Raw genomic sequence first — 27,170 nt, 5'->3', positions numbered from 1 at the left:
GAAGAAATAGGGTTTTCACATAATGGTTTACCACTTTCTTATGTTTTGATGGGAAATTCCGGTTTTACCCTTTTGTACTTAAGTGGGAACCTTCATTCTGTGCCTTTTGCTCAGAATCGATTCTGAATGTGAGAAGCTTGTTTTTCATGCTTCAAAAAATGGATTCTAAAAGCTAAAAACTGCCGGTTCGTTAAAAAAAAATTAAGAAATTGGACCGGACTTATCATACAATTTTTACCTCATTTCTATTCCAAAAAAATGAAAAAAAATGACGGAATTGATTTTTTAGAAGGTTACAGTACAGAGCCTTGGCTTGTACCATACTGGCATAGTTTGTTTTCCATTTTCGGCGAAAGGTTCATCTTCATGTGACCGTTGATGGAGAATTCCAATTCCAAAGATGCTTGAGAGAGTCTCCATCTTCAGTCATCCGAGAGAACAATATCGTCACCAACAATGTCAGATATCGATCACTTGCTGTCGAAGAGCGCTGCAGATCGATACCTCAAGCGGGAAGTCCTTGGAGAGGGAACCTATGGAGTTGTCTACAAGGCACTTGATACTAAGGTGAGCTGTTCACCATTTCTGAAATATAGGGTTCACAAATCTTTTGTGTTGAGAACAATTCAAAAGCTTCGTTCTTAATCTTTTAGACTTCCGTTTCTTCCTGGTTTTCTGAAGCAGACGTGATTGAATTAAACATTGATCTTAAAATCTGTGTTTAATTGGGACAGACAGGACAGATTGTTGCCATTAAAAGAATTCGATTGGGGAAATACAAGGAAGGTGTGAATTTTACTGCACTGAGGGAAATTAAACTGCTTAAAGAGATCAATGATCCGAACATAATCGAGCTCATAGACACTTTCACTCACAAGGGAAATTTGCATCTTGTATTTGCATTCATGGAAAGTGATCTGGAAGCCGTTATTCGGGACAGAAATATTGTTCTTTCTCCTGCCGATACGAAGTCCTACCTCCAGATGACATTGAAGGGTCTGGCATATTGTCATAAAAAATGGGTCTTGCACAGGTATCTATCTACACTTTGGTTTTGCTTCTGAAACGGGGTCTTTTAGATTACCTCTACCTACTGAAATCTTTCTATGGATATTTATTGATCTGTGTTTACAGGGATATGAAACCAAATAACTTATTGATTGCGGCTGATGGTCAGCTTAAGCTAGCGGATTTTGGTTTAGCACGTATATTTGGGAGCCCAGATCGCAGATTCACTCATCAGGTACGAAGTTATTTCTAATTTCGTGGGTCTGCGCTTAAGAAATGGGGATATAGGAACTGAATTTTATCAACATCAGGCGGTGGAAAGATGTTTGTTGACAACAATGATAAGAGCACGCTTAACTGAAAAAAGAAAAGGCATAATAGTGTATTAAAAACTTAGATTCTCCATGGACATTTCAATGTTATAAAACCAGGAACTAATTGATTGTGTTTACTGATAGCCTTTAAAAAGTACTTGAGAGAGAGAGAGAGAGAGAGAGAGAGATGTTGTAATAAGAGAGGTAAAACAAGTAGCAAGAACGACTTCCTCTTGGCTAAAGGATTATATTGGTGCATCTGATTTATCTTAATTCAGAAACCAACCGGTAATCAGTGCTTTTTTCTTGCATTGCTCTTCATAGTTAAATAAATAGTTAAATCTTATTATCCTTGTAAAGTCAATTCTGGTAACCTGCTTTACTAATTTTAGTTGTTCCATGATTTGTTTTGGATCTGCCATTAAATTTGAGTAGGTTTTTGCCCGATGGTATAGAGCACCTGAATTGCTGTTTGGAGCTAAGCAATATGGATCTGGGGTTGATGTTTGGGCCACTGGATGTATATTTGCTGAACTTCTCCTCCGTCGACCTTTTTTACAGGTGAAACTAGATTTTTTATGATCAATACTACTTTTGTTTGCTTGGCTAATTCTGTGGGTTTTTGAAATGCTCCATCACCTGTTAAATAAAAATTTATCAAGGATTTGCGTTAGTTTTATTCAATAAAGACACAATTTGACTAGGGAACATGTAGCCTAGTCTGATGGTTTTTTGTTTTCTTTGAATTCCATTAGGAAATAATTTCCTGAAGTCTTAACTGTCGCTCGATATAGAGAAATAGGGAATGTAGCCCGAGACGCCCGAGAGACCATACGCTCGCAACCTCCCGGAGTCCCCTCAAGATCTCACCGTCTGGCCGGGCTGCTCCCCCTTACCCTCCTCTCTCTTCTTTTTCTCTCGTCCTTTCCCTCTCCCTCTCCCTCTCCCTTTCCCTCTCATCCTCTGCTCTCCCTTCTCTTCGTCTCGTTCACCCTCTCTCCTTTGAACTTTCTTCTTCCTCTCCTTCTTCTTTTTCGGTCTCGCATGTTCGGGAGGTGAGATCCATCCTAGCCGCCTCACCTTTCTTCCGTCTCCCATCTCGATCCTGATACGGTGATGGTTTGCCAAGATCGCTGACCCTCCTTGAACCGTTGGCTCCTTCTTCCGCCGGTGTTCACTGGGTTTGTTCGAGTTTGGTTCTGTTGTCGTCCATCTGCTACTCTGACCTGCTCACGGATTGGATCACTGGCTCTTCTCTCCGACTTGCTCCCTTCGCTAACGATCGCTAGACCAGAGGCTGTTCTTCTCCCTCCCTGCTCTCGGAATGGCTCGTTGGTTCCTTTCCCCCCTCCTTCGCCGACTAGCTAGACCTGTTGCTGTTCTTCTTCCCTCCCTGCTCCTGGTTTGGCTCGTTGGTCCTCTCCCCCCTTTGTCGATGATCGCTGGGCCTGCTTGGACAAGTGTGCTTTGTCCCGGCGACCTAGCCATGCTCTCTCATGGCAGATTGAATGTCTCTCACGTTTCTCCCTGATCGAATCGTTGTCTCGGTGGTTTTGGTAAGCTCTTTTCATGGCTCCATCCCACAAGGTTGCCGTCATGCTCGGCCAACAGCCGCCTCGCAGTCACCCTCCGAAAGGCCCGCACCCCTCCCCCTTTGTGGCCGTCTCTTCAGCAAGGCCAGCTTCTCCCTTGGCCGTGGTCCTCCGTAAGGCCCGCTCCTGCCGCCGTGACTGCCTTTTCTACCGAAACTCCGATTCACATCTTGACGGCGGGAAGTTGTTATGTTGAGACCTGGTGCTAGGGTTTGGTGGAGCCCTATCTCCATTTCCCCTTTACCCCTCCTCCTATTTGGGCTTTTGGGTTCTTTTTTTATTTTTTTAGTTGTTGGGCCTTTTGGCTCTTGTTTTGTCCATTTGGGCCTCACTCCTCAAGCCCACTTGGCCTTGGTTGCTGTCTTCCTTGGACTTTGGTTCCCTTATTGGGCTTGTATTTTCCCTTAGGGGATATATTTTCCCTCCCTCACTTTTAATGCATTTATTTTTAATTCACCCCAAAAAAAAATTCCTGAAGTCTTAATTTGTCAACAACTAAACTACATAGGAAAACACCAATCTACAGACATTACCTCTCATGTGGATGACTGATGTAATGACCCTTTGGATGCCATATGTATGGTTGGTCAATGATTAAAGATTGAATTAAGATAAACCTGTACACTGTTTTTGGATCTTTGGGAGCTCAAAGCTGCCCCCCCCCCCCCAATCTCTGATGGGATGGAGAGGGAGTTGTCTAGTATATGTTGGATCAGGTTAGATGATTGCACCACAGAAATGACCTGCTATCATCTCCTGAATCCAACTCCCATGAACTATAGGAGTTTAACCCTCCACTGGAACTTGTAAGACTATTTAGATGTTGCTATCACCTCCCGTAGTTAGGACATAAATTAACTGATAACATTAAATATTTTTGAAGTATTATCTAAATTGATTGAAGTTTCAACTCTAACCATCATGGTCACTTAGGCGTCTTTGTGCCTTGGAGCCTTGTTGGTGTTGCCTTGCATCTAGGGACCCTCCAAAGCCTTGGGTCGCCTAGATGTCGTGACAACGATGCTAAATTGCTAACCATTCAACAAACCGTTGTGCCATAGCTAGGTCATTTCTAGTCATAGATTAGGCTCTCTTTGGTTGTATTTAGATTTCAATTTCAGATCAATTTTAAAATAAGTTAACGGAAGGATTTTTTATTAAGAAATCGAAATTGTTTGGTTCCATTAAGAAATCCATTTGGGGCTCTGATGTAGGGAGGGTGCCTAGGCAACTAGGTTTCCTACAAGGGGTCAATCCGCTAGAGTAAGGAATACTCAATAGGTCTTGAATTGGGTTGGGTTCAAAGTTGCTCGGCAAAGTACAGATTTAACATGCAAGATAATAGACTAATTAACAGGGCTGCTTTGGTCAATAATAATCTAAGCATGAAAAACACTTAAACTACCCAAGCGTCAAATGGGGATATGGGGAAGGGAACATGGCAGCAAATATGTGTTAGGTTTGGCATACATCAATCAAGACACTAAGCATAATAAGCAACCCGCGCAGTTCTCTGAAATCAGTCAACTAATAAGGTAAAACAGCAGGGATTAATTTCAAGTTTCAGCAGAAAATAGATGGCTTGATAAACAGAGATTAATTTCAGATTTCAGTGGGGGAGATAATGGGGATAATAGGCAATCAATGGATGTGGAATAGGGGGGTTTTACTTACCTTTTTGCTGTCCTGATCTGAGAAGAAATGGAGAAGCCGAAGTCCTCCAAAACAGAGGTGCAATCCACCTTATTTGACGAGGAAATAAAGTCCAGCTTGGTGATGTAGTGCTCAGCAGCAACCCAAGTGGGGTTTATTCAGTGGAGTTGATCTCCAGTTACTGTGAACAATGGCTGCAATAGTGCAACAACAACAGAGAAGACAGAAACAGCAAAAGAGAAAGATGAAAGTCGAGATAAGAGAGAGAGTCGAGAAAGAGAGAGGACGAGAGTGAGAAAAGAGAGAGAGACCGAGAATGAGAGGAGATCGTGAGAGGGAGAGAGGGACGCTGGCGTTTCCTTTTTTTTTTTTTTTTTTCAACAACTTTCATTAATCTCATTGTGGCCAATGGCCTTACATAAATAATAGGATAATTACTAAAAAGAAAAGGCTAATCTAGGAACATAATCTCAGAAATAAAGAAGTTTCCTAAAAAAAAACAAATAGGAGTGTTATTTAGTTTCCTACTTAACTCAATGACCTAAATAAACAAAATCCTAGGAAATAAAACTACTAACATATCAGATTTGGTGAGGGCCATACAATCTTGGCAAAATCCTAGGAATTAAAACTACTAACATATCAGATTTGGTGGGGGCCACACAGTCTTGGCAAAGAAAGGAAGGAGAGGACTCGATCCAGCGCTGGGAAGGCTGGATCGAGCCTTCCTTTCCTTTTTTTTTTTTTCTTTCTTCTTCTTCTAATCCTCCAACCACAAAGAAGGTTGGGTCTTCTTCTTCCTTCGGCTGTACGTCTTGATGTCCCCATCAACTCTCCTCGGCTTGGAAGAATTCACCTCGGGTGAATTAAAGCTCATATAATACTCAAGTAGGTCTGGGTTGAGTTGTTGGACTTCTTGCATTGTGATCCAGGTGTTGTCAATTTCCGGACGTCCACGCCACTTGACTAAGAACTCTCTAGAACCTCCAGTGTTTGTGGACACAATCCTCTCATCAAGGATTTCCTTAACTTCTTCAGTTCTTCTCATGACCTTAGGCACAGGTGGTAATGAGGTGGGGGGAAGTGGTTGGCTTGGCTTAGAAGTCTCATCAATGTTGAAGGGAAAGTCTTCAAGGTCATCAGTATAGAAAGGGGTAAAGGAAGAGGTACCATGGTATGGGACTAGGTCTTCAACATTGAAAATATTACTGATCTCCATGCTAGCTGGCAGATCAAGAATATACTCATTGGCACCTATCCTCTTGAGTACCTTGAACTGACCTGTGCTACGAGCATGTAGCTTGCTCGCTTTTCCCCTAACAAAACGTTGCAGCTTGATTCTTACCATCACCATATTGCCCTCTTGAAACTCTTGTAGCCTTCTGTGCACATCTGCCTTCGATTTGTATTGCTCATTGCTCAGTGCTATCTGTCTTCTTATACATGCATGCAAATCATGTATATGCTGAGCAAAAGATTCAGCTGATTGGGAGGTCCTGGAACTAGACACGACTGGGATAAGGTCTATGGGTGCTTGGGGCTGGTATCCTGAACAGATCTTAAAGGGGGATAGACCAGTGGTACGGTTCTTAGAACTATTATATGCAAACTCAGCCTGGCTAAGGACTCGATCCCAACTGGTAAGGTGTTCTCCTATGAGGCAACGTAATAAATTCCCTAAGCTCCTATTGATAACCTCGGTCTAGCCATCGGTCTGAGGGTGGAAAGCGGAGGCGAAACAGAGCTTCGTGCCCATCATCCGCCATAGGGTCCTCCAAAAATGACTAGTGAACTTAACATCCCTATCGGACACTATGGTGAGGGGTAACCCATGGTACTTGACAACCTCATTAAAGAAAAGTTTGGCTACTATGGATGCATCGGAGGTCTTAAAGCATGGGATGAAATGGGCCATCTTCGAGAAGCGGTCCATTACCACATAAACAGAATTATGGCCTCTCGAAGTTCTTAATAGACCAAGCACGAAGTCCATGCTAAGGTCCTGCCAAGGGGAATAGGGAACGGGTAAGAGAGTGTACAAACCCGTGTTTTGCTTTTGTTGTTTGGCGGTCTGACATGTCCTACACTGACTCACAACTCTAGCAACATCCCTCTTCAGTCCTGGCCAAAAGAATCGGTCCTCAACGAGGGTGATGGTCTTATCGCGACCGAAGTGGCCAACGACTCCCCCAGCATGCAATTCCCAGATCAGGAAATCTCAGAGTGAAGCCCTGGGAATGCACAACTTGCTTCCTTTAAAAAGAAAGCCCTCCCTAATTAGGTAGTCCGAGCAGTTGACTGGGTTGCCTTCATTCAGGGAAGTGAACGGCTCACTAAAATCAGGACAGGTGGGGTATTGGTCCTTGACTCGCTCGAACCCTACAACCTCTACACTCATTGCCTAGAGTAGCAACCTAGCCTGATTCCTAGCATTGGTGCGAATGAGGAACATGTTCACCCGGCTCAGTGCATCTGCAGCAGTATTCTCGACACCAGGTCTGTGCTTGAGTACAAAAGTGTACTCTTGGAGAAACTCAACCAACTTGGCATGCCTCTGGTTAAGTTTCTTTTGGGCACTTAGGTATCTCAGAGTTTGGTGGTCAGAGAATAGCACGAATTCTTGCGGTAAAAGGTAAAGTTGCCAATAGCGCAGTGATTGGACAACCGTATAGAATTCCTTGTCGTATATGGAATATCGTTGCCTAACTTCATTAAGCTTCTCACTAAAATAGGCAATAGGGTGGCCCTCTTGTCTTAGGACACCACCTATCCCAATACCAGATGCATCACAATTCACTTCGAAGACCTTAGAGAAATCTGGGAGGCGCAGGACTGAAGCCTCAGTCATAAGCTTTTTAATCTCATTAAAGGCCTTCATAGCACTCTTAGTCCATTGAAACTCCTTTTTTATGCAATCGGTGATAGGAGACATAATGGAACTAAACCGGTAGATGAATCTTCTGTAGAAAGTGGTTAAGCCATGAAAGCTTCGTACCTCATGAATGTTAGTTGGCTCAGGCCACTCTACAATCGCTCTCACTTTCTCAGGGTCAGCAGATACTCCCTAAGCTGACACAACAAATCCCAGGAAGATGACTTGATCACTCATGAAGGTGCACTTCATGAGGTTGACATAGAGTTTCTCTTGTAAGAGCACATGAAAAACCTTCTGTAAGTGATCCAAGTGGGAAGACGGGGTCTTACTATAGATGAGGATGTCATCAAAGTAAACCACAAGGAACTTGCCAATGAATGGTTGAAGCTTTTGATTCATTATCCTCATGAAGGTGCTAGGTGCATTTGACAAGCCAAAAGGCATGACTAACCACTCTAATAGGCCATCCTTCATCTTGAAGGCTGTCTTCCGCTCATCTCCAAGCCTAACCCTAATCTGGTGGTACCCGCTCTTGAGATCAATCTTCGAAAAGATCGAAGAGTTGGCCATCCTATCCAACGTCTCATCAAGCGTAGGGATAGGGAACCTATACTTGATGGTGATCTTATTGATGATCCTACTATCAACACACATACGCCAGGTGCCATTTTTCTTTGGCCTGAGCTAGGCAGGTACAACACACGGGCTAAGGCTTTCCCTAATAAATCCCTTCTGTAATAGTTCATCCACTTGCCGTTTGAGTTCGGCGTGTTCTTTGGGATTCATTCGGTAATGGGGTAAGTTCGGGAGAGAGGATCCTAGAACTAAGTCAATAGCGTGCTGGATGTCATGCATAGGCGGTAACTCATCAGGTAGTTCTTCAGGGAATAACCTCTCGAATTTCCTCAACAAGGGTTGCACTTCTCTAGGAGCCTCAGTGAATAAGCGTGACCTATCGGTATTACTCTGTACGGCAACTAGAGCATAAATCACCCCTGACTTGTGACAATCTCCTTCAAATTGTTGTTGATTTAAAATGTTGAGTGTTTTGGTGGGGGTGTGTTTGGATGTACTTCCCTTGTGTTTTGGAACCCTAACTTCCCTAGGGGCACTGGGGGTCAGTCTGATCTTCTTCCCTTTGAACTCGAAGACATAGGTGTTAGACTTCCCGTAATTGGTGACATCCCGGTCATATAACCAGGGTCTACCTAGAATAATGTGGGCAACATCCATCTCTAGGACATCGCACCATACTCGATCCTCATATCCTGCAAAGTGTAGGGGAACCAAACACCTCAGATTAACGGGAATGGTGGACTGATCAACCCAGGCAACCTTGTAAGGCTTGGGGTGGGGTTCAGGGTTGAGGCCCATTCGAGCAACAACGCTCTTGGCGACCACATTTATGCAACTCCCGCTGTCTATGGCGACGTAGCAGTTCTTGCCCTGATGACATGTGTAAGTGATGAAAATATGAGTTCGTCGCCAATCATCGCTACTCTTAGGTTGTGAGACCATGTAACGCACAATACCGAGCTTGAGGTCACCGGCCTCCTCGGTGTCCTCATCAGATATGGTCTCATCTGGTCTATGATCCTCATACTCATGGTCTTGAAAACCCTCTTGGTCACTTTCTTCAGGAGTCTGCTCTCCTACATAAAGATTCCTATTGGGACACTCTCTGGAGAAGTGACCAAACCCATGACACTTGAAGCACTGTGATGGGGACATCAAAGTGTACAGGCGCAAGAAGAAGAAGAAGCAGCCATCTTTGTGGCTGGAAGAATAGAAAGAAGAAGATCTTGTGGGCCCCAAGCTAGTCCAGATTTTAGAAGATCTTAGAAGATTTCAGAAGATCTTGTGGGTCCCAAGATCGATCCAGATTTTTAGAAGATCTTGGAAGATTTTGTGGACCCCACCAAATCTTATTTGATTCTAGTACTTTGCTTTAAATCTAGTGATATTTGATTGTCTTACACAATTAGGAAACTATGATTTCTTTATATTGATCTATTAGGTAGTTTTTATTTCATGCAATTGAGTTTCTAAGTATCTTTTTATTTTTGGAAGTTTACTCTCTTTAAGTGTAAGGCAATTGGCCATTGTTCATGTTCAATTAATGAAGAGTATTGAAAAGAAGAAGAAACCCTCAAACCCCTCACGGTTCTCTCTCTCTCTCTCGTTCTCTCATCTTTCTCTCTCGCCTCTTTCCTCCCTTACTCTCTCGGCTCTCTCTTCTCTCAATCTTCTTGTCTCGCCTCCCTCTCTTTCTTTTCAGTCTTATCACTTTTTTTTTTCTGCTGCTGTGTTGTTAATACTGCACCTGCTACCTTACCTCACTGCTGCTGCAACACATTACTGGAGTTACAAAATTTCTGCCGCTGCACCTGCTGCCTTACCTCACTGCTGCTGCAACATATTCCTGCTGTTATAAACTTGCTGCTGCAACATATTTCTGCCGGTACAAAACTGCACTGCTGCACACTGCTGCCTTTACACCACTGCTGCTACTCTCTCTACAATTAGCTGGATGTATCTTCTTCAACAAAAGGTGGAATACAACCTCTTTATTTTGGAGAACCTGGATTTCTTCTTCTCTCCTCAGATCTGAATAACAGTGTGGTAAAGTACTAAACTAAATCCTCCCCACCTCCCTAAATCCTTATTACATATATTGCAACCCATTGACGTTGAAGTCTGCCCTTGCCCTTTGTTTATGCCTATTTTATCGATTGTTGCATATCTAATTTGGGTGTCTAGATGGATTTGTGCTGAACCTAATATTCATATGTCGTTTGTTCCCTTCCCCATGTCCCCACTTGAAACTTGAGTAAGAATTTATGTGTTTTTCCATCTAGATTAATATTGCTTTTTGGTTACTTTGTTTATTAGTCTCGCTTTATCTTGCATGCTTAATCGTGTTTGCTGAGATTCTTTGGTCTTATTTACCTAAGCCCCTTGAGTTAACCTACCTAGTTAGTTAATCTTGTAGGAGACCTAGTCATCTAGGAACCCCTCCTACATCACACTGTTGTTGTCCACTATTCTTGGGTGCTTCTCCCAAAATTCCTTTACCCTTGTTGTCAAATTGATGCTGTGGTGCAGCAGGGGGTTTTGGGAATCCAGTTGAGCCTTGGGGTAGTTTTCTAAATTGGGGCTCCCCAGCTTGGAAGCTCTTCCTCTGATAATAAGTTCTCATGGAGGATTCCACCTCAAGGGCTATCCTGAAGGCCTGTGGAACTTCTCGTACCAGATGGGGTGCCATATGAGACTGAATTTCGGAGTTGAGCTCGATAAGGAATCTGGATAGTGTTTGCTCAACATCCTCCCGAATACGGCTTCTAATTTTCAATTCATTGAACTTGCTCATGTATTCGGTCACAGTCAACTTCCCTTGCTTTAGGGTATTCATTTCATTCAACAACTGGAGCCTAGTGATGGGCAAAAATTCCCTCTTGAGCCGCTCTTGCATTTCTACCCAGGTGGTGATTGGCTCAAGTCCTAGGTGGTCCTCCTGGTACTCTAGGTCTGTCTAGAAGTCCTGGGTAGCTCCAATAAGCTTGAACTTAGCAAATCGGTAGCGGACTTCCTCTGGCATATTGTAGAAATCGAAATACCTATCCATCTGCTTGATCCAATCCAGAAGGATCCTAGCATCAATCTGACCATCGTAGGTAGGGGCATCTACCTTAATTATCCGTCTGACATCAAAGCCCCTATCATGATGCTCATAACCCTCATCATCTCCATATTGGGTTTGGCATCTTGGCGGTGGGCCTTGACCCCTACCCTGATCCCTACCACGCCTTAGGCCTTGGAAGTTATCCCCTATCTGGTCATAACCATCAGCCTAGTTATTTTCGTTTACTTCCTTAGGGTTAGGGCCTCTGCCCCTAGGTTCAGTGCCAGTTGTGTTACGGCCTTGCCGTCCATCAGGATTTTGGGCACTTGTCTCGAGGGCAGCCAACTTATCGGTAAGGGCTTGGAGATGGACAACTTGTGTCTCTTGTATGGCTTGAACGACTTTCATGAATTCAGCCAGTTGCTCAGGTGCTAAGGGGGTCAGACATATCCTGGTATGCTCTACCACTACGAGTGGACATAAAGAAATGGGCAGCCAAGGTACGGTTGTCACCAAAGACTCAAGGTCTACTCAGAATCTCTAATTAAGACAAGTAGTTACCCCTTTCAATCTTGAGGTCAATAATTTCCCTCTCAAGTGTGTGCTTTTGGAGGGAATAGCGTCCAATGCTATTTGGTCCCTCCAATTGAAAGAAAAGGGTGTCCTCTAATCTATGGTATCGCTCTCTTAGCTTAGACTCGACCACGGACAGATGGTGACGGAGACTAGACCTCAAAAGGTATGACATGTAAACAAGAGACAGGAGTACCTAATTACCCTAAACCTAGACAAAACCATGCTCTGATACCAAGCTGATGTAGGGAGGGTGCCTAGGCAACTAGGTTTTCTACAAGGGGTCAATCCGCTAGAGTAAGGAATACTCAATAGGTCTTGAATTGGGTTGGGTTCAAAGTTGCTCAGCAAAGTACAGATTTAACATGCAAGATAATAGACTAATTAACAGGGCAGCTTTGGTCAATAATAATCTAAGCATGAAAAACACTTAAACTACCCAAGCGTCAAATGGGGGTATGGGGAAGGGAACATGGCAGCAAATATGTGTTAGGTTTGGCACACATCAATCAAGACACTAAGAATAATAAGCAACCCGCGCAGTTCTCTGAAATCAATCAACTAATAAGGTAAAACAGCAGGGATTAATTTTAGGTTTCAGCAGAAAATAGATGGCTTGATAAACAGAGATTAATTTCAGATTTCAGTGGGGGAGATAATGGGGATAATAGGCAGTCAATGGATGTGGAACAGGGGGGCTGTCCTGATCTGAGAAGAAATGGAGAAGCTGAAGTCCTCCAAAATAGAGGTGCAATCCACCTAATTTTACGAGGAAATAAAGTCTAGCTTGATGATGTAGTGCTCAGCAGCAACCCAGGTGGGGTTTATTCAGTGGAGTTGATCTCCAGTTACTGTGAACAATGGCTACAATAGTGCAACAGCAACAGAGAAGACAGAAACAGCAAAAGAGAGAGATGAAAGTCGAGATAAGAGAGAGAGTCGAGAAAGAGAGAGGACGAGAGTGAAAAAAGAGAGAGAGACCGAGAATGAGAGGAGATCGTGAGAGGGAGAGAGGGATGCTGGCTTTTCCTTTTTCTTTTTGTTTCAACAACTTTCATTAATCTCATTGTGGCCAATGGCCTTACATAAACAATAGGATAATTACTAAAAAGAATAGGCTAATCTAGGAACATAATCTCAGAAATAAAGAAGTTTCCTAAAAAAAACAAATAGGAGTGTTATTTAGTTTCCTACTTGACTCAATGACCTAAATAAACAAAATCCTAGGAAATGAAACTACTAACATATCATATTTGGTGGGGGCCACACAATTTTGACAAAATCCTAGGAATTAAAACTACTAACATATTAGATTTGATGGGGGCCACACAATCTTGGCAAAGAAAGGAAGGAGAGGACTCGATCCAGTGCTGGGAAGGCTGGATCGAGCCTTCCTTTTTTTTTTTTTTTTTTTCTTTCTTCTTCTAATCCTCCAACCACAAAGAAGGTTGGGTCTTCTTCTTCCTTCGGCTGTACGTCTTGATGTCCCCATCAGGCTCTTTCCGTCATCAGAGATGCAGAGGTTTTGGGGTGGAGAGGCATCACAGAGTTGAATAGGGCACCCAAAACAACAAACCTAGACCAGAAACATCACGATAACCCACCAAAGGAAAACCTAGCATTTCGCATTCAAGCATCAAAATGGTTAGTGATCGTGCCTGGAAACGACTCCAAGAAGAGAGAATGCGGACGCTGGAGACAAAAAAGATGCAAAGAAATACTAGGACGGAGGTTGTAGCTGAAAGAGTTGGGTTCTGATACACAGCCGGAAGCGGGAAGCTCCTCTCGTCCCTTGATTTTTATTTTTTATTCTTATTTTATTTTTGGGGCTTTCTCCTGCTTATCTCTCCCTACCTCACCAGTGATGGGAATAAAAGCTATTTAATCAAGTAATTTCCCTTCAAAAAAAAAAAAATAGTTCCATCTTTCCTTCTCGTTCCCACTGCCAAAGTGCTCTGCCAATTACGAATGGATTTTTTAAGACCATATATTGTGGCATGTTTTCTAAAGGATATTCTCTTATATATTGGAGTTGATATTTCATTTGGTTTTGTTACATCTATTTTCTATGCTCGTCGGTCCCTAGTTTGAAAAATAATTACAGCCACAATCACACATTCTGATTTAGAGATCTGATGCTTGTATACTAATAACAATTTTGCATATCAATTCGAATAGTAGCAGCCTGGATTACAACAACAACAAAGCCTTTTCCCAAATGGGGTCGGCTACGTGGATCCACGATAGAGCATGATAAAAAAACAAAAAAAGAAAAGAAAAAGGGGAAAGGAAAAGGAAAGAAACATAGCAAAGCAACACCTCCGGGACATCCAACCTAAATGCTATCAGCAACATTGATCTTTGCCCTCCAAACAGCTCTATTTGATGTTGTTAGAGCAAACACCAACAAATATGAAGAAAAACAGAGACAGATTCACACACAACACAAATTTAACGAGGTTCACACACCGATGTGGAGTGCTACGTCCTCAAGTGAAAAAGAAGATGTTTCACTACTATAGAGAGGTAACAATGGGGATAGCTCAAATACACCCAAACTGTGGCAAGAGAACTCGTCCAGAAACCTTAGCTAAAAAATAACCCCAAATTACAATACTTGCTCGACAAGACGATAGTACATTATAGACTCCTCCAAGTCATAGGTTGATCCATCAGGTCGCGGTCATATTGGCCCAACCCCTGCGCTACCGTCACAGATCTCAGGAAAAAAAAATCCCATTCGGGTCACCACCAAAATGTTGGAGCGGGATATTCTTCAAAACGGGTCAAGAATTCGAGACAAACTTAAAAGATGTTATACTAGGATCTAACCCTAGATTCTGCGTTCTTTCGTTACAAACTCTTCAGTGGTCATTTTAGGCCTTCCCCTAGCTCTTTTAGCTCCTTTCATATGGGCCTGATCCCTTCTTACAAGAGCATCCAAAGGTCTATACTGAACATGTCCAAACCACCTTAGGCAACATTCTCTAAGCTTGTCCTGAATCGAAGCGACTCCCAAATCGGCTCTAACTCGGTCATTCCTCACTCTATCTCTCCTAGTTTTGCCACACATCTATCTCAACATCCCCATCTCTGCTACACAACTTATCTATGTGATGCTTCTTGATTGCCCAACATTCCGCCTCATACATCGTAGCCGGTCTTACAATTGTCCTGTAAAATTTTCCCTTAAGCTTTAGAGGTATGCGTCGATCACACAACACTCCAGATGCACCTCTCCATTTCATCCAACCTACTTTAATTGTATCCTCAAAAGTGTCAAGTGATCGTATCCCTTGACAAAAGCTACACAATAATTAACCTGTGCAAATGTATAGTAGGCAAAGGGTTTTATCCACCATGGACAAAAGCTTTTCAACAGTTAAGCTCTTCTGCAGCTTTGCCCAAAATTAATCTTGTTTGCCCAATTTTTGGTTTCTTTTCCGTTTGAACCGCCCAATGCACATGATGAGGTCCATGCTGATTTGGTCGTGGACAATCAGAACAAGCAGTTCGACAATTGGCTTCTCCATATCTAGATTAAATGGTACTTTGCACTTCTGTCTGTAGGTCTTCAAAATGGTGGAGAAGGGGTTGGAGCGGGGGAGAGGGCAGAGCAGGAGGGAGCAGGGGTGAGGGACATGAGAGAGGGCAGGGAGAGCAGGGAGTAGGGGTGCGAGCAGGGTGGCTAGGGAGCTGGGGTGGGGGACATTAGAGAGGGCAGGGTGAGCAGGGAGTAGTGGTGGGAGCAGGGGAGACAGCAGGGCAGGTAGGGAGCAGGGATGGGGTTGGGGTTGGGGGACAGGGCAGGACGAGGAGGTGAGAAAGGGGCGAGGCTTTCACAGAGAAGAGAGGAGTTGCAGAGACATGGAGAGAGAGAGAGAGTCGCGAAATCCACAAAATAGAAATCCCAAAATAGTTCCCCGGCTACTTCGGAATTTCAATTTCTATTGCTTTCTATTCCCATTGTTAAAGTCTGTATCATAGGGATACAATTTGTTATGTACCATGATAGGGATTTCCCTATTGTGGGAAATCGTAGCAATGGAGTTTACTTATTGTATTGTTTTATTCCCTTTCATGGTTAGACTGGTGGTTTACTTTCCTAGTTAGATTAGGTAAATTGTTTAGTCTTTTATTCTGTCACAAGAACTGTGGAAGTCCTTGCCTTTTTGTACTACCGGAATTTATATATAGAAATTGGGAGGGGGACTGCAATCTATCAGCAGTTATTCTCCATTACAGTCCCGTCTCTTCTTCCTCAATTCTCTCTTTTCTTCTCTGTATTGCAATTACTGGTTACAGATCCTGGTTTGTTACACCCATAAATAGGTTGCATAAATCATATCAAATATCCATTGAAATCTTCCCCAGAAGCCGAAACGAAATCCAACCGAAGAGAGCCTTAGTATCTAGCAGTACCCTTACCAGCTGCTCTAAATATTGCTGGGACCAAAGTCTCTTTGAACTCCATGCACCTTCGTGATATGTTCAGCCAAGAACTAAGAATTTAATGACAACGAGACAGTCTGTCTATCATCAACTCAAGCTGCTTCTGTATGTGTTAGTTTCCTTCTTCTAATATGTGGAATACCAATTATTGGTCTTGTTTTTTTATTATCATTTCTGTGTATCTGAATTGCAGGTCTTTTTTTTTTTTGACTTGGTTATTTTACAACTCATGGCATCTTTACCTTTGGTTGGTTGTCAGGGTTCAAGTGATATTGACCAGTTAGGAAAGATCTTTGCAGCTTTTGGTACTCCAACACCATCCCAGTGGCCTGACATGGTTTTTCTTCCTGAATACGTGGAATACCAATTCGTTCCTCCACCTCCATTGCGTTCATTGTTTCCGATGGCTAGTGATGATGCTTTAGATCTTCTGTCAAAGATGTTCACCTATGATCCTAGAGCAAGGATTTCTGCACAAGCAGCACTAGAGCACAGGTATGGAAACTTCGATTGGTATGTTGGTAACTATTATTTGGTTTTTATCTCTCATGTCTGTCTTCCCGTCTAGGTACTTTTCATCTGTACCGGCTCCGACAAAACCTGCTTTGCTTCCAAGGCCTCCCCCCAAGGGGGATAGTCTCAATTCAAAGCCTTCTGATTTTAATATGGAAAGCGGCCCTGTTGTGTTGTCGCCACCTAGAAAGTTGAGGAGAGTGCTGCCACAACGAGAGGGGGGCGATGGGAATACAAGCAGGAGCTAAAATATACCTATAGCATTAAAGCTGGCATTTTTGGATGAGAATACCTTGTATGATACTTAGCAGCTGGTAAAGCCTATCCACTTGTAATCAACTTTTTTATGTTGCGTTTCATTGCAAAGTGTGGTCATTCGACAAGTTGCACAGGCCAATTAAGGTTACTTATTGGATAGGTTAGAGAATCAAATGGACTGTGTTTCTTAGCCTGTTGCTCCATCCTATGTTCTTCACGTCACTTCGAGTATTCAAGCTGCGATAGCACTTGAGCCTCTCAATGGACCCTACTCAATGCGTTCATACTGATAATACACTTGCTATTTCAGAATCATTCAAATACAGAGCCTCGCAAATTTGGTGCCCGATGTCTGACTTCTCCAATGTAGAGCAATAATGGCAAGCTGGATAGTGGAGACCAGTAACAATTCCTGCATCGCTGAAGATGACTCAAAAGTGGATGCCATGAATCATTTTGGCAGGACAATAGAGATTTTGATATTTTTTGTTATCTTACCTTTTTTTCTCCACGGATTATAATGTATACTGAAGCAACCAGAACTGAACATCAATTATATGGAACCTGTTTCCATGAGATATACCAGAAAACAAATTGAAGGATTATCTACTTTTTTGGTAAATATCAAATGACTTCATTGAAGAAAACAGGCGGTGGCGCGCATGTGACCAACCCATTCCTGAAAGTTGTTGCAGTTGAATTGAAGTTCCTCTGTGCTGCATAGAACATGCTTGGGATTTATCTCTCTTTTGTCAAACAGTGATTCATTTCTGAGGCACCAACTGCACCAACATTTATTGGCCTTGATGGTTGCAATGGTCAGTATATCCTTGTTTGGAATATTGTCCTCTTAAAACCATGAAATGACCCATTTATCAAAACTTGAGCTTAAATTTCCTGTGGATCTACTTAAGCTTCCAGAGCAAACTCCATACCTTCCCTTTCTTAATACCAACCAGGTTTACACCATCTCTCTCATGAAATAGACTAACAACACAACGAGTAGATCAAATAACATTTTTAGAGGAGCAAAGTCAACCGTCCATAGAGGGAAGAGAAGATGAGATTGGGGTCTTAATATTGGCCCTCACAATTCAAGGAGGAAATAAGGAGCTCAGCATATTGTAATTCCAAGATCCATTAGAATTCAGATCAGAAACATAAAAGACACCCAGTTGGGCGACAATAACCCATTACCAAAAAGAGAAAAAATAATAATAATAAGAAAGGGATTCTGGGTCAAGGTCATAAAGGCCAACTTCATGGCATGTTCAATTATCTCTTAACCTAGTTTTGGTAGGTTCGTTAACTATTGTTACTATTGTTGTAACTCACCATATGTATTCGATGTCCCCTTATTCATAACTAGTTACTATGGTACATAACTTTCGTTGTTCACACATCACATGTGGATTGGTGGATTTCTAACTCTTTTCATAAGGGGACACAAGGTCATTTTAAATAAACACAAATACTCGATTGCCAAAGGTAGCTAATCATGTTACACCAATGTTGAATCAATCCTAAAAAATTAGAAAATTGGATAAGAATGTTGCCCTAGCAGTGTGGTGCCTGTGCCCAAACACAAACTCCTAAATCCTAATGATGCTCCCCCGTGCACTACTGAACTCTATGTTGGTACTTGGTATAAGGGTCACATTGTCCAGCAAAAAACTCTTTCTCTTATGTAGGAAAAAAGAAACCTAAAACGAAATGTGACTCCCAGACTCGAGCATTGGGGAGGACGGAATGATTTCCCGTCCTCATGAATAACAGAAATCCTGACGCCGTTGATGCTACCATGTATGTTCCTATTCAAGTATTGGGCCTGCGCTAGCACAGAATCCACGCTGCATTTTAGAAAACCTCTCCATTTTCTCATAATTTCCTATTGCAAAAAACGCGGGAGCACGTAGTCAGCCGTCAGGGTACCTCTTTACCTTTCGTGACTTCAAATAGCGAGTTACTAGGAAGTAGGGTTTCTAGTCGCCGTTCACCGCTTCCGCCCTTCAGCCTCGCTCTGTGAATCGACATTCGACCACTGAGCCATTGTTGCCTCGGCTGAAAAAAATGTTGGACATCAATCTCTTCAGAGAAGACAAGGGCAACAATCCCGAACGGATCCGAGAATCTCAACGAAGACGATTCTCCAACGTTGAGATCGTCGACGAGATCATCCGCCTTGACAAGGAATGGCGACAACGTGAGTTTTGAATTTCGGTTTCGATCTCATCTCTTATCACACATATATCTTCAAGTTACCTAGTTATTTGAGCTATTGGATTTGATTTATTTGCTCATTCAGGTCAATTTGAACTCGATAGTCTGCGGAAAGACTTCAATAAGATCAATAAAGCAGTTGCTCGTCTTAAAATTGTGGGTTTGTATAGCTCATCTATTTCATTTTTTCATATTTAGACTGGGGATTGTAGTTTTATTATGGTTTTGATTCGCTAGGCCGGTGAAGATGCGACTGAAATGATAAAGAGCACGGATGAGAACAAGCAGTTGACGGCGAAGAAAGAAGCTGAAGTTCAGGATGCTCGAGTGGCTTTATATTCTAGGTTGGAGACTGTAGGGAACCTTGTACATGACTCGGTTCCTGTTAATAATGATGAGGTATCATCTAGCTTTCTCATTCATTTTAATTTTATACATCAAGCCATAAAGGGAAAGAACTTGTTATTGAACTTATCCCCAAGCCCTCCCATATGATATCTGTAGGCCAATAATCAAGTAATTCGAACTTGGGGTGAGAAACGGGCAGAGCCGAAACTGAGAAATCATGTTGAACTTGTTGAGCTTCTTGGAATTGCAGATCTGAAGAGAGGTACATAGATTATCTTTTAAAGTTTATTGGGCGTACTTTTACTAGTATTACATTGTGGTACTCTTTTTGAAATTTGAAGAAATCATCCCGCTTTATTAGGAACTCAGGTTTTTGTTTTGATTGGTATCTAGTATGGAATAGGTTGGAATCATGTGTCTATTAAAACCAAATTTTAATTAATTGAATTGATTTATTATTTATGCGTGATATATCATTAATGAGTTTATAAGATTGTCCTTAGGTTTTTACTTAAAACGTTCTCGACTAGGGATACGATTTGACACACTATTCAAATGGTCGTTGCATCATGTGTTACTAGAAATGTTGATTACATGGCATATATGCAAATACACATGCGGTAAATGTATAAAATTGAATCACATGGGAATCTCGTATTGTTATTGTTAGATGTAAAAGATTGAGATTTTTCTTAGTAGCATTATTGTTAATCCTTTGACTTTAGAGGACCTAGTCATTTCGGTGAGGCATCATGAGCTTTGGCGTACTGATGTTCTTCGGATTATATATTGGTGTATCGGATTTATGGTGTTGTGTCGTGAACGAAAGAGATGCTCAATGTAGAATTCATTGCCCTTAATTAGGGTTAATCAAGTAGAGAAAATATCTATGTATGATCAGACAGAAATCTGTTTGCATTTTTCTATCGTATTTAATCTATTACAATTAAGATTTAAAACTTTATTTCAAAATGTTTTTGGTTCCGAATGAGATTAGAATCTCTGTATAGACATGTAGAATACAATTGGGTTTGACAGTTATTTATTTACCGGCTTTATGGTTCATTATGTGATATTGTTTAGTGGAGGGACAATTTTATAATAAAAAAGTTTATTTGGATTAACCAATTTATGAAAATTTAATGGTTTAAATTATCTAGTTAAAAAATTATCCTTTTATATATTTAATTGGACTAAATTAAAAAAAGGATAACTATACTAGATAATATTTCTTTTTTTCTTCTACCTTTTCCCCTCTTTTAGTAGCAATCTAGGAATAGGAAACTTCTGTGTGTACATGGCAAGTGTGATTGCTTGATCCCAATCATAGTCAAACAAGGCAATGCAAAATATTGGGTTTTATAGAAGCAAACGAAGTGGAAGGAGCCTTAGTTGAATTCTTTAGCTCCTCCCCCCTTGGTTGATTCTCTCTCCCTCCCTCCCCTTATTCACTGGTTGCGAAAAATTAAGGGTTGAGAAACCTTAGAGAGAAAATAGAGAAAAAGTTTGTCCAAGCTTGGGTGATTCCGGTTCGTTCAAGAGTTGAAGGGGTTAATTCCTTGCATTGCCAGAGTGTGGAAGAGCTATTATGAGGAGGAGAAACTATACTTGTGATTCTAAGGTATTGTTTCGTTTCCAAGAATTAAAATTTTATCAGGTAATTTCGGATGCAAGAGATACCCGATCCGATTCTTTTTGTTATGTGATCAAATTTACTGTTACAATTGTTAGAAGGAACCCAATTGCACAACAGAATAATCGAATCAGATATCTCTTGCATCCGAAATCACCATACAAAAAACTATTAATCAAATGGGAAGGGAATAGGTTATTTTAGAACCACAAGTGTAGTTCCTCCTCTGGATAATAATTCTTCCACAGTAGAGTAAGGTGGGCAATCGATCTTTTCAACACTTCGAATTGATTGAAAACATCAAAGTTGCACACAAAAACAAAACTATCTTTTTAGGGTTAGGGTCTCACAAACCTTTTTTCTCAAGGGCATAAGGGGAGGGAGAGAGAAGACAAGATAAAGAGGGGGGGGGGGAGAACCCTCTTCCCCTTTTCTTTTATATAAATGCATAAAGGATTGCATTGCTCGAGTGAAATTGGGATTTCCCTAAACCCGCTTGACTTATGTGTACATGTTATGGAAGTTTTTTATTCTCAACTTGCCACTAAAGGTGGAAAAGGTAGAATAAAAAAACTATATAATATTTAGCATAATTATCCTATCTCTACTTTAACCCAATTAAAGCTATAAAAAGATAATTCTTAACTAAATAATTTAAACGGTCAGTTTTTCATAAAATAGTTGATGCAATTAAATTCTTTTATTACAAAATTGCCTCCCTCTAATAGACAATATCACATAGTGAACTATAGAGCTGGTAAATAATATATTGTCAAACCCCAATTCATTAAACAAGTCCATTTTAGAGATTTGTGGTTGTGAAATGCAACACTGGATTCAGATTTTCATATGATTATACACACTTTCTCGCTTCAATATTTCTCAAAAGGGTAGTGGATTCTTTGTTGAGCATCTCTTTGATTCACGAAAAGTTACCATGAATCCAGTGCATCGATATGTAATCTGAAAGACATCAACCATTGATGTGCCAAAACCCATGAAGTAATGCCGCAACGACAAGGATCCCTTAAATCAAAAGGGCCAATTATAATGATACTAATGAATCCCGTTCCTCTATATCTAGAGGTAACACATGCGAGATTCTCACGTGAATTAGTTCAATACATTTATTTTATGTGTACTCACATTTATGCCTGAAAATCAACATTCCTAATAACACATAACGCAACCACCATTTGGATATGGTGACTATCTTTATCCCTAGTTGAGGACGTTTTAGGTGAAAACCTAAGGACAATCTTATAATCTCGCTAACGATATATCTCACAAAAAAACTAATAATAATAAAAATAATAATTCAACTGATTAAAATTTGGGTTTGATGCACATAATTTTGACAATCTCCCACTTGTACATCAAAGTGAATTTCTTGTGTACTTTACTCCTATATTGTTTACATGTTTCTCAAACACAATAGAACCCTATGTCATATGATCTGACACATTGTTTGCATAGTCAACGCAATATTACCTTGTTGAATGATCTCTCTGATCAGATTATACTTTTGTTAAACGCGCTTGTTTCTCTAATGAGCCCTGGTTCCTTTGCTTGTGCTATTGCTCCCTTCTTGTCACAGTACAACAGGATGGGTGTTTGATGAGCTCAAGAACCACCTCCAGATTGGTTAAGAATTTCTTCTGTCCATCACCTTCTTTATTTTCATCACCAGCTGCCTAGTATTCAGCTTTAGTAGTTGAAACAGCTGTCGAATTTTGCTTGGCACTTCTCCAAATTATCGCCCCCATGACCCATCATATAGACCGTATCAAACGTGGATTTTCTGTCATCTTTGTCAATCTGCAAGAATCCGAGTCTGTGTAACCCATGATTGACAATTGGTCAGTTCTATTAACCTAGAAATGATCCTTACTGTTTCTCAAATACTTGAGGATATTCTTGATGACAATCCAATGCTCTTGTCCAAGGATGGAGGGTGAAAAAGGAAAAAGGATTCCTTAAGTAGTGGCAGTCATGTATCTTATCATCAGTCTGTGCTTTATTTAATTGTGTGCAATTATGAAATATTTTGGATTTATATAGGTGCTGATGTAGCTGGGGGAAGAGGTTTCTATTTAAAAGGAGATGGTGTACTTCTCAATCAGGCATTGATAAACTTTGGACTTGAATTCTTGAGAAAGCGGGCCTACACTCCACTGCAGACTCCATTTTTTATGAAAAAAGACATTATGGCAAAATGTGCTCAGTTAGCCCAGTTTGATGAAGAACTGTACAAGGTACCAATATTTTCAGTAGCTTGTAATACTTTGCTCCATTTAACCATAGATTTCTCATGCTTATTGAATTGGAACTTGGAAAGCAAAACATGGATGGACCCAACTGATGCATTCAAATTAGGAACAATCCTGGTCCTTCCCATTAGTCAGCTTTAGGCTATGCGGACCAGGATTAACCAATCCATATAATATGAATAATGCAGAGCTAACACGAACTGGTGTACGCCAGTGGAAGATCAGCTTGCGACAGGATTGCAGGTATGGGGATATAACCAGGTTGTAACAAAACTTGATAACTCGATGAACTGAAACTGATATACAACTGTGGGAAAGAAAAGAAATAAAATAAACAATAGAAAAGGAGCATATGATCAGAAGTCACCACTTTAATCTGCCGGGATGGAATCTCCACCAGTACTCCAGCCTTGGAAATTGGAATCACCACCAAGGGTTCTTGGAATCATCAATAGGGAGCCTACTGAATCACCACAGAACCAAAGGCAAAAAGCCAAATCCGTTACTCAAATTCATGGACCATGTTCTAACCCCTTACAAACTTATGTAGAAGACTCAAAAGCAGACTCAAACTCAAAAAAGGAAGGGCTTAAACCAATCCTGAACTGATAACTTAAACTAAGTAGGAAACTGAAATAAGGGTGGACTCTTAGAGAGCTATTCCAGCCTGACCAAAATGCTTAATAAATAAAATATATAAATAGGACTCTAACCTGACTAACTATAAGAGTAAATCCCGTGTTCGTACCTCCTACCCATATTTTAAATCCATTGAAGTGCCCTAATACAATGAAAACTCATTGGACAAAGGCCCAACATGTTTAGAACCCAACCCAAAGTTTATTTCCGCTAAAATTAGTCCATTTGTCTGATTTATGCATCACTGAACATAACAGCTCTATAGATTTTGTTTTAGTTAGTACTGAGATTTTCATCCTCTTGGGTATAATACAAGTTCCTCTTAGTCATTCTCTTCCTTTGGGCTTTTTTACAACCTTAAAACCATGAAATCTTTAGTTATATAATAACATTTTTTTATGTGAATTCGATGAGTACTCGGGTTTTAGTCTCATCTCTCAACAGAACAATATATATTCTTTCGGCATAATTTGTCATGTTAAGTTTGTTTGAGATATAAAATAAAATGCCATGGAAGAATCTGTGATCCTTTTTAGTATAAAAGGCTCTTGCCACATGGGTCTTTTGTTCAAGAGTATTTCTACTTCGAACTGATATAGTTCATGTTCCACAGGTGACTGGTGAGGGAGATGATAAGTACCTGATTGCTACAGCTGAACAGCCACTCTGTGCTTATCATCTGGATGATTGGATCCATCCTTCCCAACTACCCATAAGGTTGTAGCTGCTGTGGTCTACTATTGTTTCATTGATGAGTAAGAAATGGCGATTTCTAATAAATATTGGATATTTTGCCAGATATGCTGGATATTCGACTTGCTTCCGCAAAGAAGCTGGTTCACATGGTCGAGATACCCTGGGTATTTTCCGAGTCCATCAATTTGAAAAGGTGGAGCAATTTTGCATGACCAGCCCAAATGGCAATGATTCATGGGACATGCATGAGGAAATGATCAAGAACTCAGAGGACTTCTACAAAGAGGTACTAGAATCTTGGAAACTCACAAGAAGGACTGGTTTTATTAACTTGTAGTACTTAAGACTTACCCTCTGTTGAATTTTGCCTGATGTTAGTCATTCTCTATTACAGTTAAATATCCCTTATCAACTTGTGGCTATTGTTTCTGGGGCCTTAAATGATGCTGCTGCAAAAAAATATGATTTGGAGGGATGGTATCCTGCATCCCAGACATACAGAGAGCTGGTTTCCTGTTCTAACTGTACGGACTACCAGTCCAGGAGATTAGAGATTCGATACGGGCAAAAGAAGGTATTTTTCTCTCTCCATGTTTTCATTATTACATGCTTGACTGGAAGCCTAGAAGTACAGGCAACTGGATCTAATAAGAAGCTTGGAAAAACATATAACATGGCAAACTTATGCACTACATCAATAAGAGGAAGCTATTGCCTAACCAAGTGTTCACACACTATTGTTGGATTTGTTGACAGAGTACTGAACAGGTAAAGCAATATGTTCACCTGTTGAACTCAACACTCACAGCAACAGAGAGGACCATTTGTTGCATTCTTGAGAATAATCAGAAGGAAGATGGTGTTAATATTCCTGAAGCCTTACAGCCCTTCATGGGTGGCACGAAGGAAATTCTTTTCCAAACGAAGCCCACTCCAGAAGCTAAAGGGAAGAAGTCGAAAGCCTAACTCTCCGTATCTCTCTCCCTCAAATGTCAGTGAGGAGGGGTGAGATAAAAAGGCAAGAGGAAAAACTTTTAGGTTAAAATCAAAGCGCTAATTTCTTGTCACCTCCTTTTTCCCCTGGGGACGATGATGTTAAATCTGAAAATCTACAGTTGATGCTAAAACTCCGAGATGGAAACAGAATGCCAAATCTAATTTATTTTTGTTGTAATTGGTGGGTGGTTTGGAAAGGTTGTGCTATAGCCCTACAACTGGTAAGTTTGAAAGTGCTATAAATTGATATCAGGTCATACTGGCAGGTTCATGAGCCGCGTGAAAGGAAATATGTCAATGTGTTCACACTTTTCTCGTAGACCACTCTTTCATGTCATTTTTCAGTTCTTTGTACTCGTTTTTTTTTTCTCACATGGTTGTTTGTGTGCGCCATTTTAGGCATGCTCCTTGATCATTGATTTTTGCCTGATGAAGCTATGGGTTTCAGAAATCAGATGGTTTCAAATAGCTCCCAGTTTGATTCTGGTATTTTAGCAAGGTAATACCACCCTGTGCACGCTAAAAATGCTCTTGTCTGTGCTCTCAATGGGACTCACATCTGGTGTTTTTGTGTCAGACCGGAGGGTTCTTTCACCCATTGTTTTAATATTGTTCCAAAATTTAATTATTCGTTACTTTTTAAACCACGGTTTGACCTGTCAAAACCAGCACCAGACCCCTTTTCCACGTGATGCTTAGTTGGGTTTCAGAAACAATGGTTCACTTGGTTTTTGGGTTAAAAACTCCCAATCAGAATCTTTTTGTCTCAATCCATGCAATCCTCCTTGAAGATGTCTAGCACCCTTGGCACTAGTATGCAAGATACACACTGAACAGTTAGACTACTAGTAATCGAGCTTGACTCTTTGATATTAGTATGCATTTTCTTGCCTCCAGCTCTTATAAGAAAAGAAGAAAAGAAGGGATAACAGCTGAGAGTGCAACGACTTGTGTGTGCTGAGTGGTGTAACCCAAAAGCAGTAATACACAAAGACCAATGGCCTACTACAATAACAAATCAGTAGTGATGGCCGCCACTATGAGTCTATGAGCATGAATTTTCTGTCTGCAACATCCAGAAGAAAAAAAAAATAAAGGCATTATTGTTCTCATAATCGCGGCTTCTGCGAAGTGGATTATGACCAACAATTCAAGCTTCAAAAGGTTTGATTTTGGTGATTTCATGAATTGGACTACTAGTTCTTGAATGATCAAATTAAATTGTATGTACTTATAACTATTAAATATTTAATAGCACCAGAATCAAAATGAGAACACATGCCGATGAAGCTCAGGACTAGACACTAAATGTTTCCCTCTGTTATTAGGATTACTAAATCCACATTGAGTGCAGATATTAGCTTATTGTGATCACTATTAAAAATATGTGATGTTATCCTCCTGTAGGCCTCAGATTCAGGATCCAACGTTCGACTTTGCCAACTGTCTTTCCGTTTTAATTCTATTACTTCCACGGTTTCGTAGGCAAATAATGTACCATCTTGCTT

At 40.9% G+C, this 27,170-nt stretch overlaps 2 protein-coding genes across 3 annotated transcripts; both read left to right on the top strand.

Moving 5' to 3' along the window:
* The first annotated feature begins 311 nt into the window (after positions 1-311).
* Positions 312-17,482, top strand: LOC122062649 (cyclin-dependent kinase D-1-like). Of its 2 annotated transcripts, XR_006135043.1 has the most exons (7): positions 312-567; positions 735-1,033; positions 1,135-1,243; positions 1,758-1,883; positions 16,349-16,584; positions 16,658-16,916; positions 17,171-17,482. XR_006135043.1 is itself a non-coding variant. In XM_042626297.1 (6 exons), the coding sequence occupies exons 1-6, from the start codon at positions 457-459 to the stop codon at positions 16,848-16,850; spliced, it is 1,074 nt and encodes a 357-aa protein (XP_042482231.1). In that variant the 5' UTR covers positions 312-456; the 3' UTR covers positions 16,851-17,482. The 2 variants fall into 2 exon arrangements, 1 of the variants encoding a protein (XP_042482231.1); XM_042626297.1 differs by having other exon boundaries at positions 16,658-17,482.
* Positions 17,483-18,625: 1,143 nt separating this feature from the next.
* On the top strand, positions 18,626-25,981 carry LOC122062638 (serine--tRNA ligase-like). Its single transcript, XM_042626286.1, has 9 exons — positions 18,626-19,063; positions 19,166-19,236; positions 19,318-19,479; positions 19,585-19,690; positions 23,123-23,316; positions 24,584-24,687; positions 24,769-24,952; positions 25,061-25,240; positions 25,423-25,981. Exons 1-9 carry the CDS (start codon positions 18,931-18,933, stop codon positions 25,630-25,632), a joined length of 1,344 nt encoding a protein of 447 aa, XP_042482220.1. The 5' UTR covers positions 18,626-18,930; the 3' UTR covers positions 25,633-25,981.
* The last annotated feature ends 1,189 nt before the right edge of the window (positions 25,982-27,170 follow it).

The sequence above is a fragment of the Macadamia integrifolia genome, unplaced genomic scaffold, assembly GCF_013358625.1.
Source record: "Macadamia integrifolia cultivar HAES 741 unplaced genomic scaffold, SCU_Mint_v3 scaffold1080, whole genome shotgun sequence".
In the NCBI taxonomy this organism is placed as follows: domain Eukaryota; kingdom Viridiplantae; phylum Streptophyta; class Magnoliopsida; order Proteales; family Proteaceae; genus Macadamia; species Macadamia integrifolia.
This window is presented reverse-complemented; position numbering and strand designations above follow the sequence as displayed.

Bases quoted from the DNA above. Each gene is read 5' to 3' on its own strand.
- LOC122062638 (XM_042626286.1), top strand. From the start codon at position 18,931: ATGTTGGACATCAATCTCTTCAGAGAAGACAAGGGCAACAATCCCGAA. The intron at 19,480-19,584 runs GTATCATCTAGC...TGATATCTGTAG, and splicing joins TTCCTGTTAATAATGATGAG to GCCAATAATCAAGTAATTCG. The intron at 24,688-24,768 runs GTTGTAGCTGCT...ATATTTTGCCAG, and splicing joins CCTTCCCAACTACCCATAAG to ATATGCTGGATATTCGACTT.
- LOC122062649 (XM_042626297.1), top strand. From the start codon at position 457: ATGTCAGATATCGATCACTTGCTGTCGAAGAGCGCTGCAGATCGATAC. The intron at 1,034-1,134 runs GTATCTATCTAC...CTGTGTTTACAG, and splicing joins AAAAAATGGGTCTTGCACAG to GGATATGAAACCAAATAACT. The intron at 16,585-16,657 runs GTATGGAAACTT...CTTCCCGTCTAG, and splicing joins CAAGCAGCACTAGAGCACAG to GTACTTTTCATCTGTACCGG.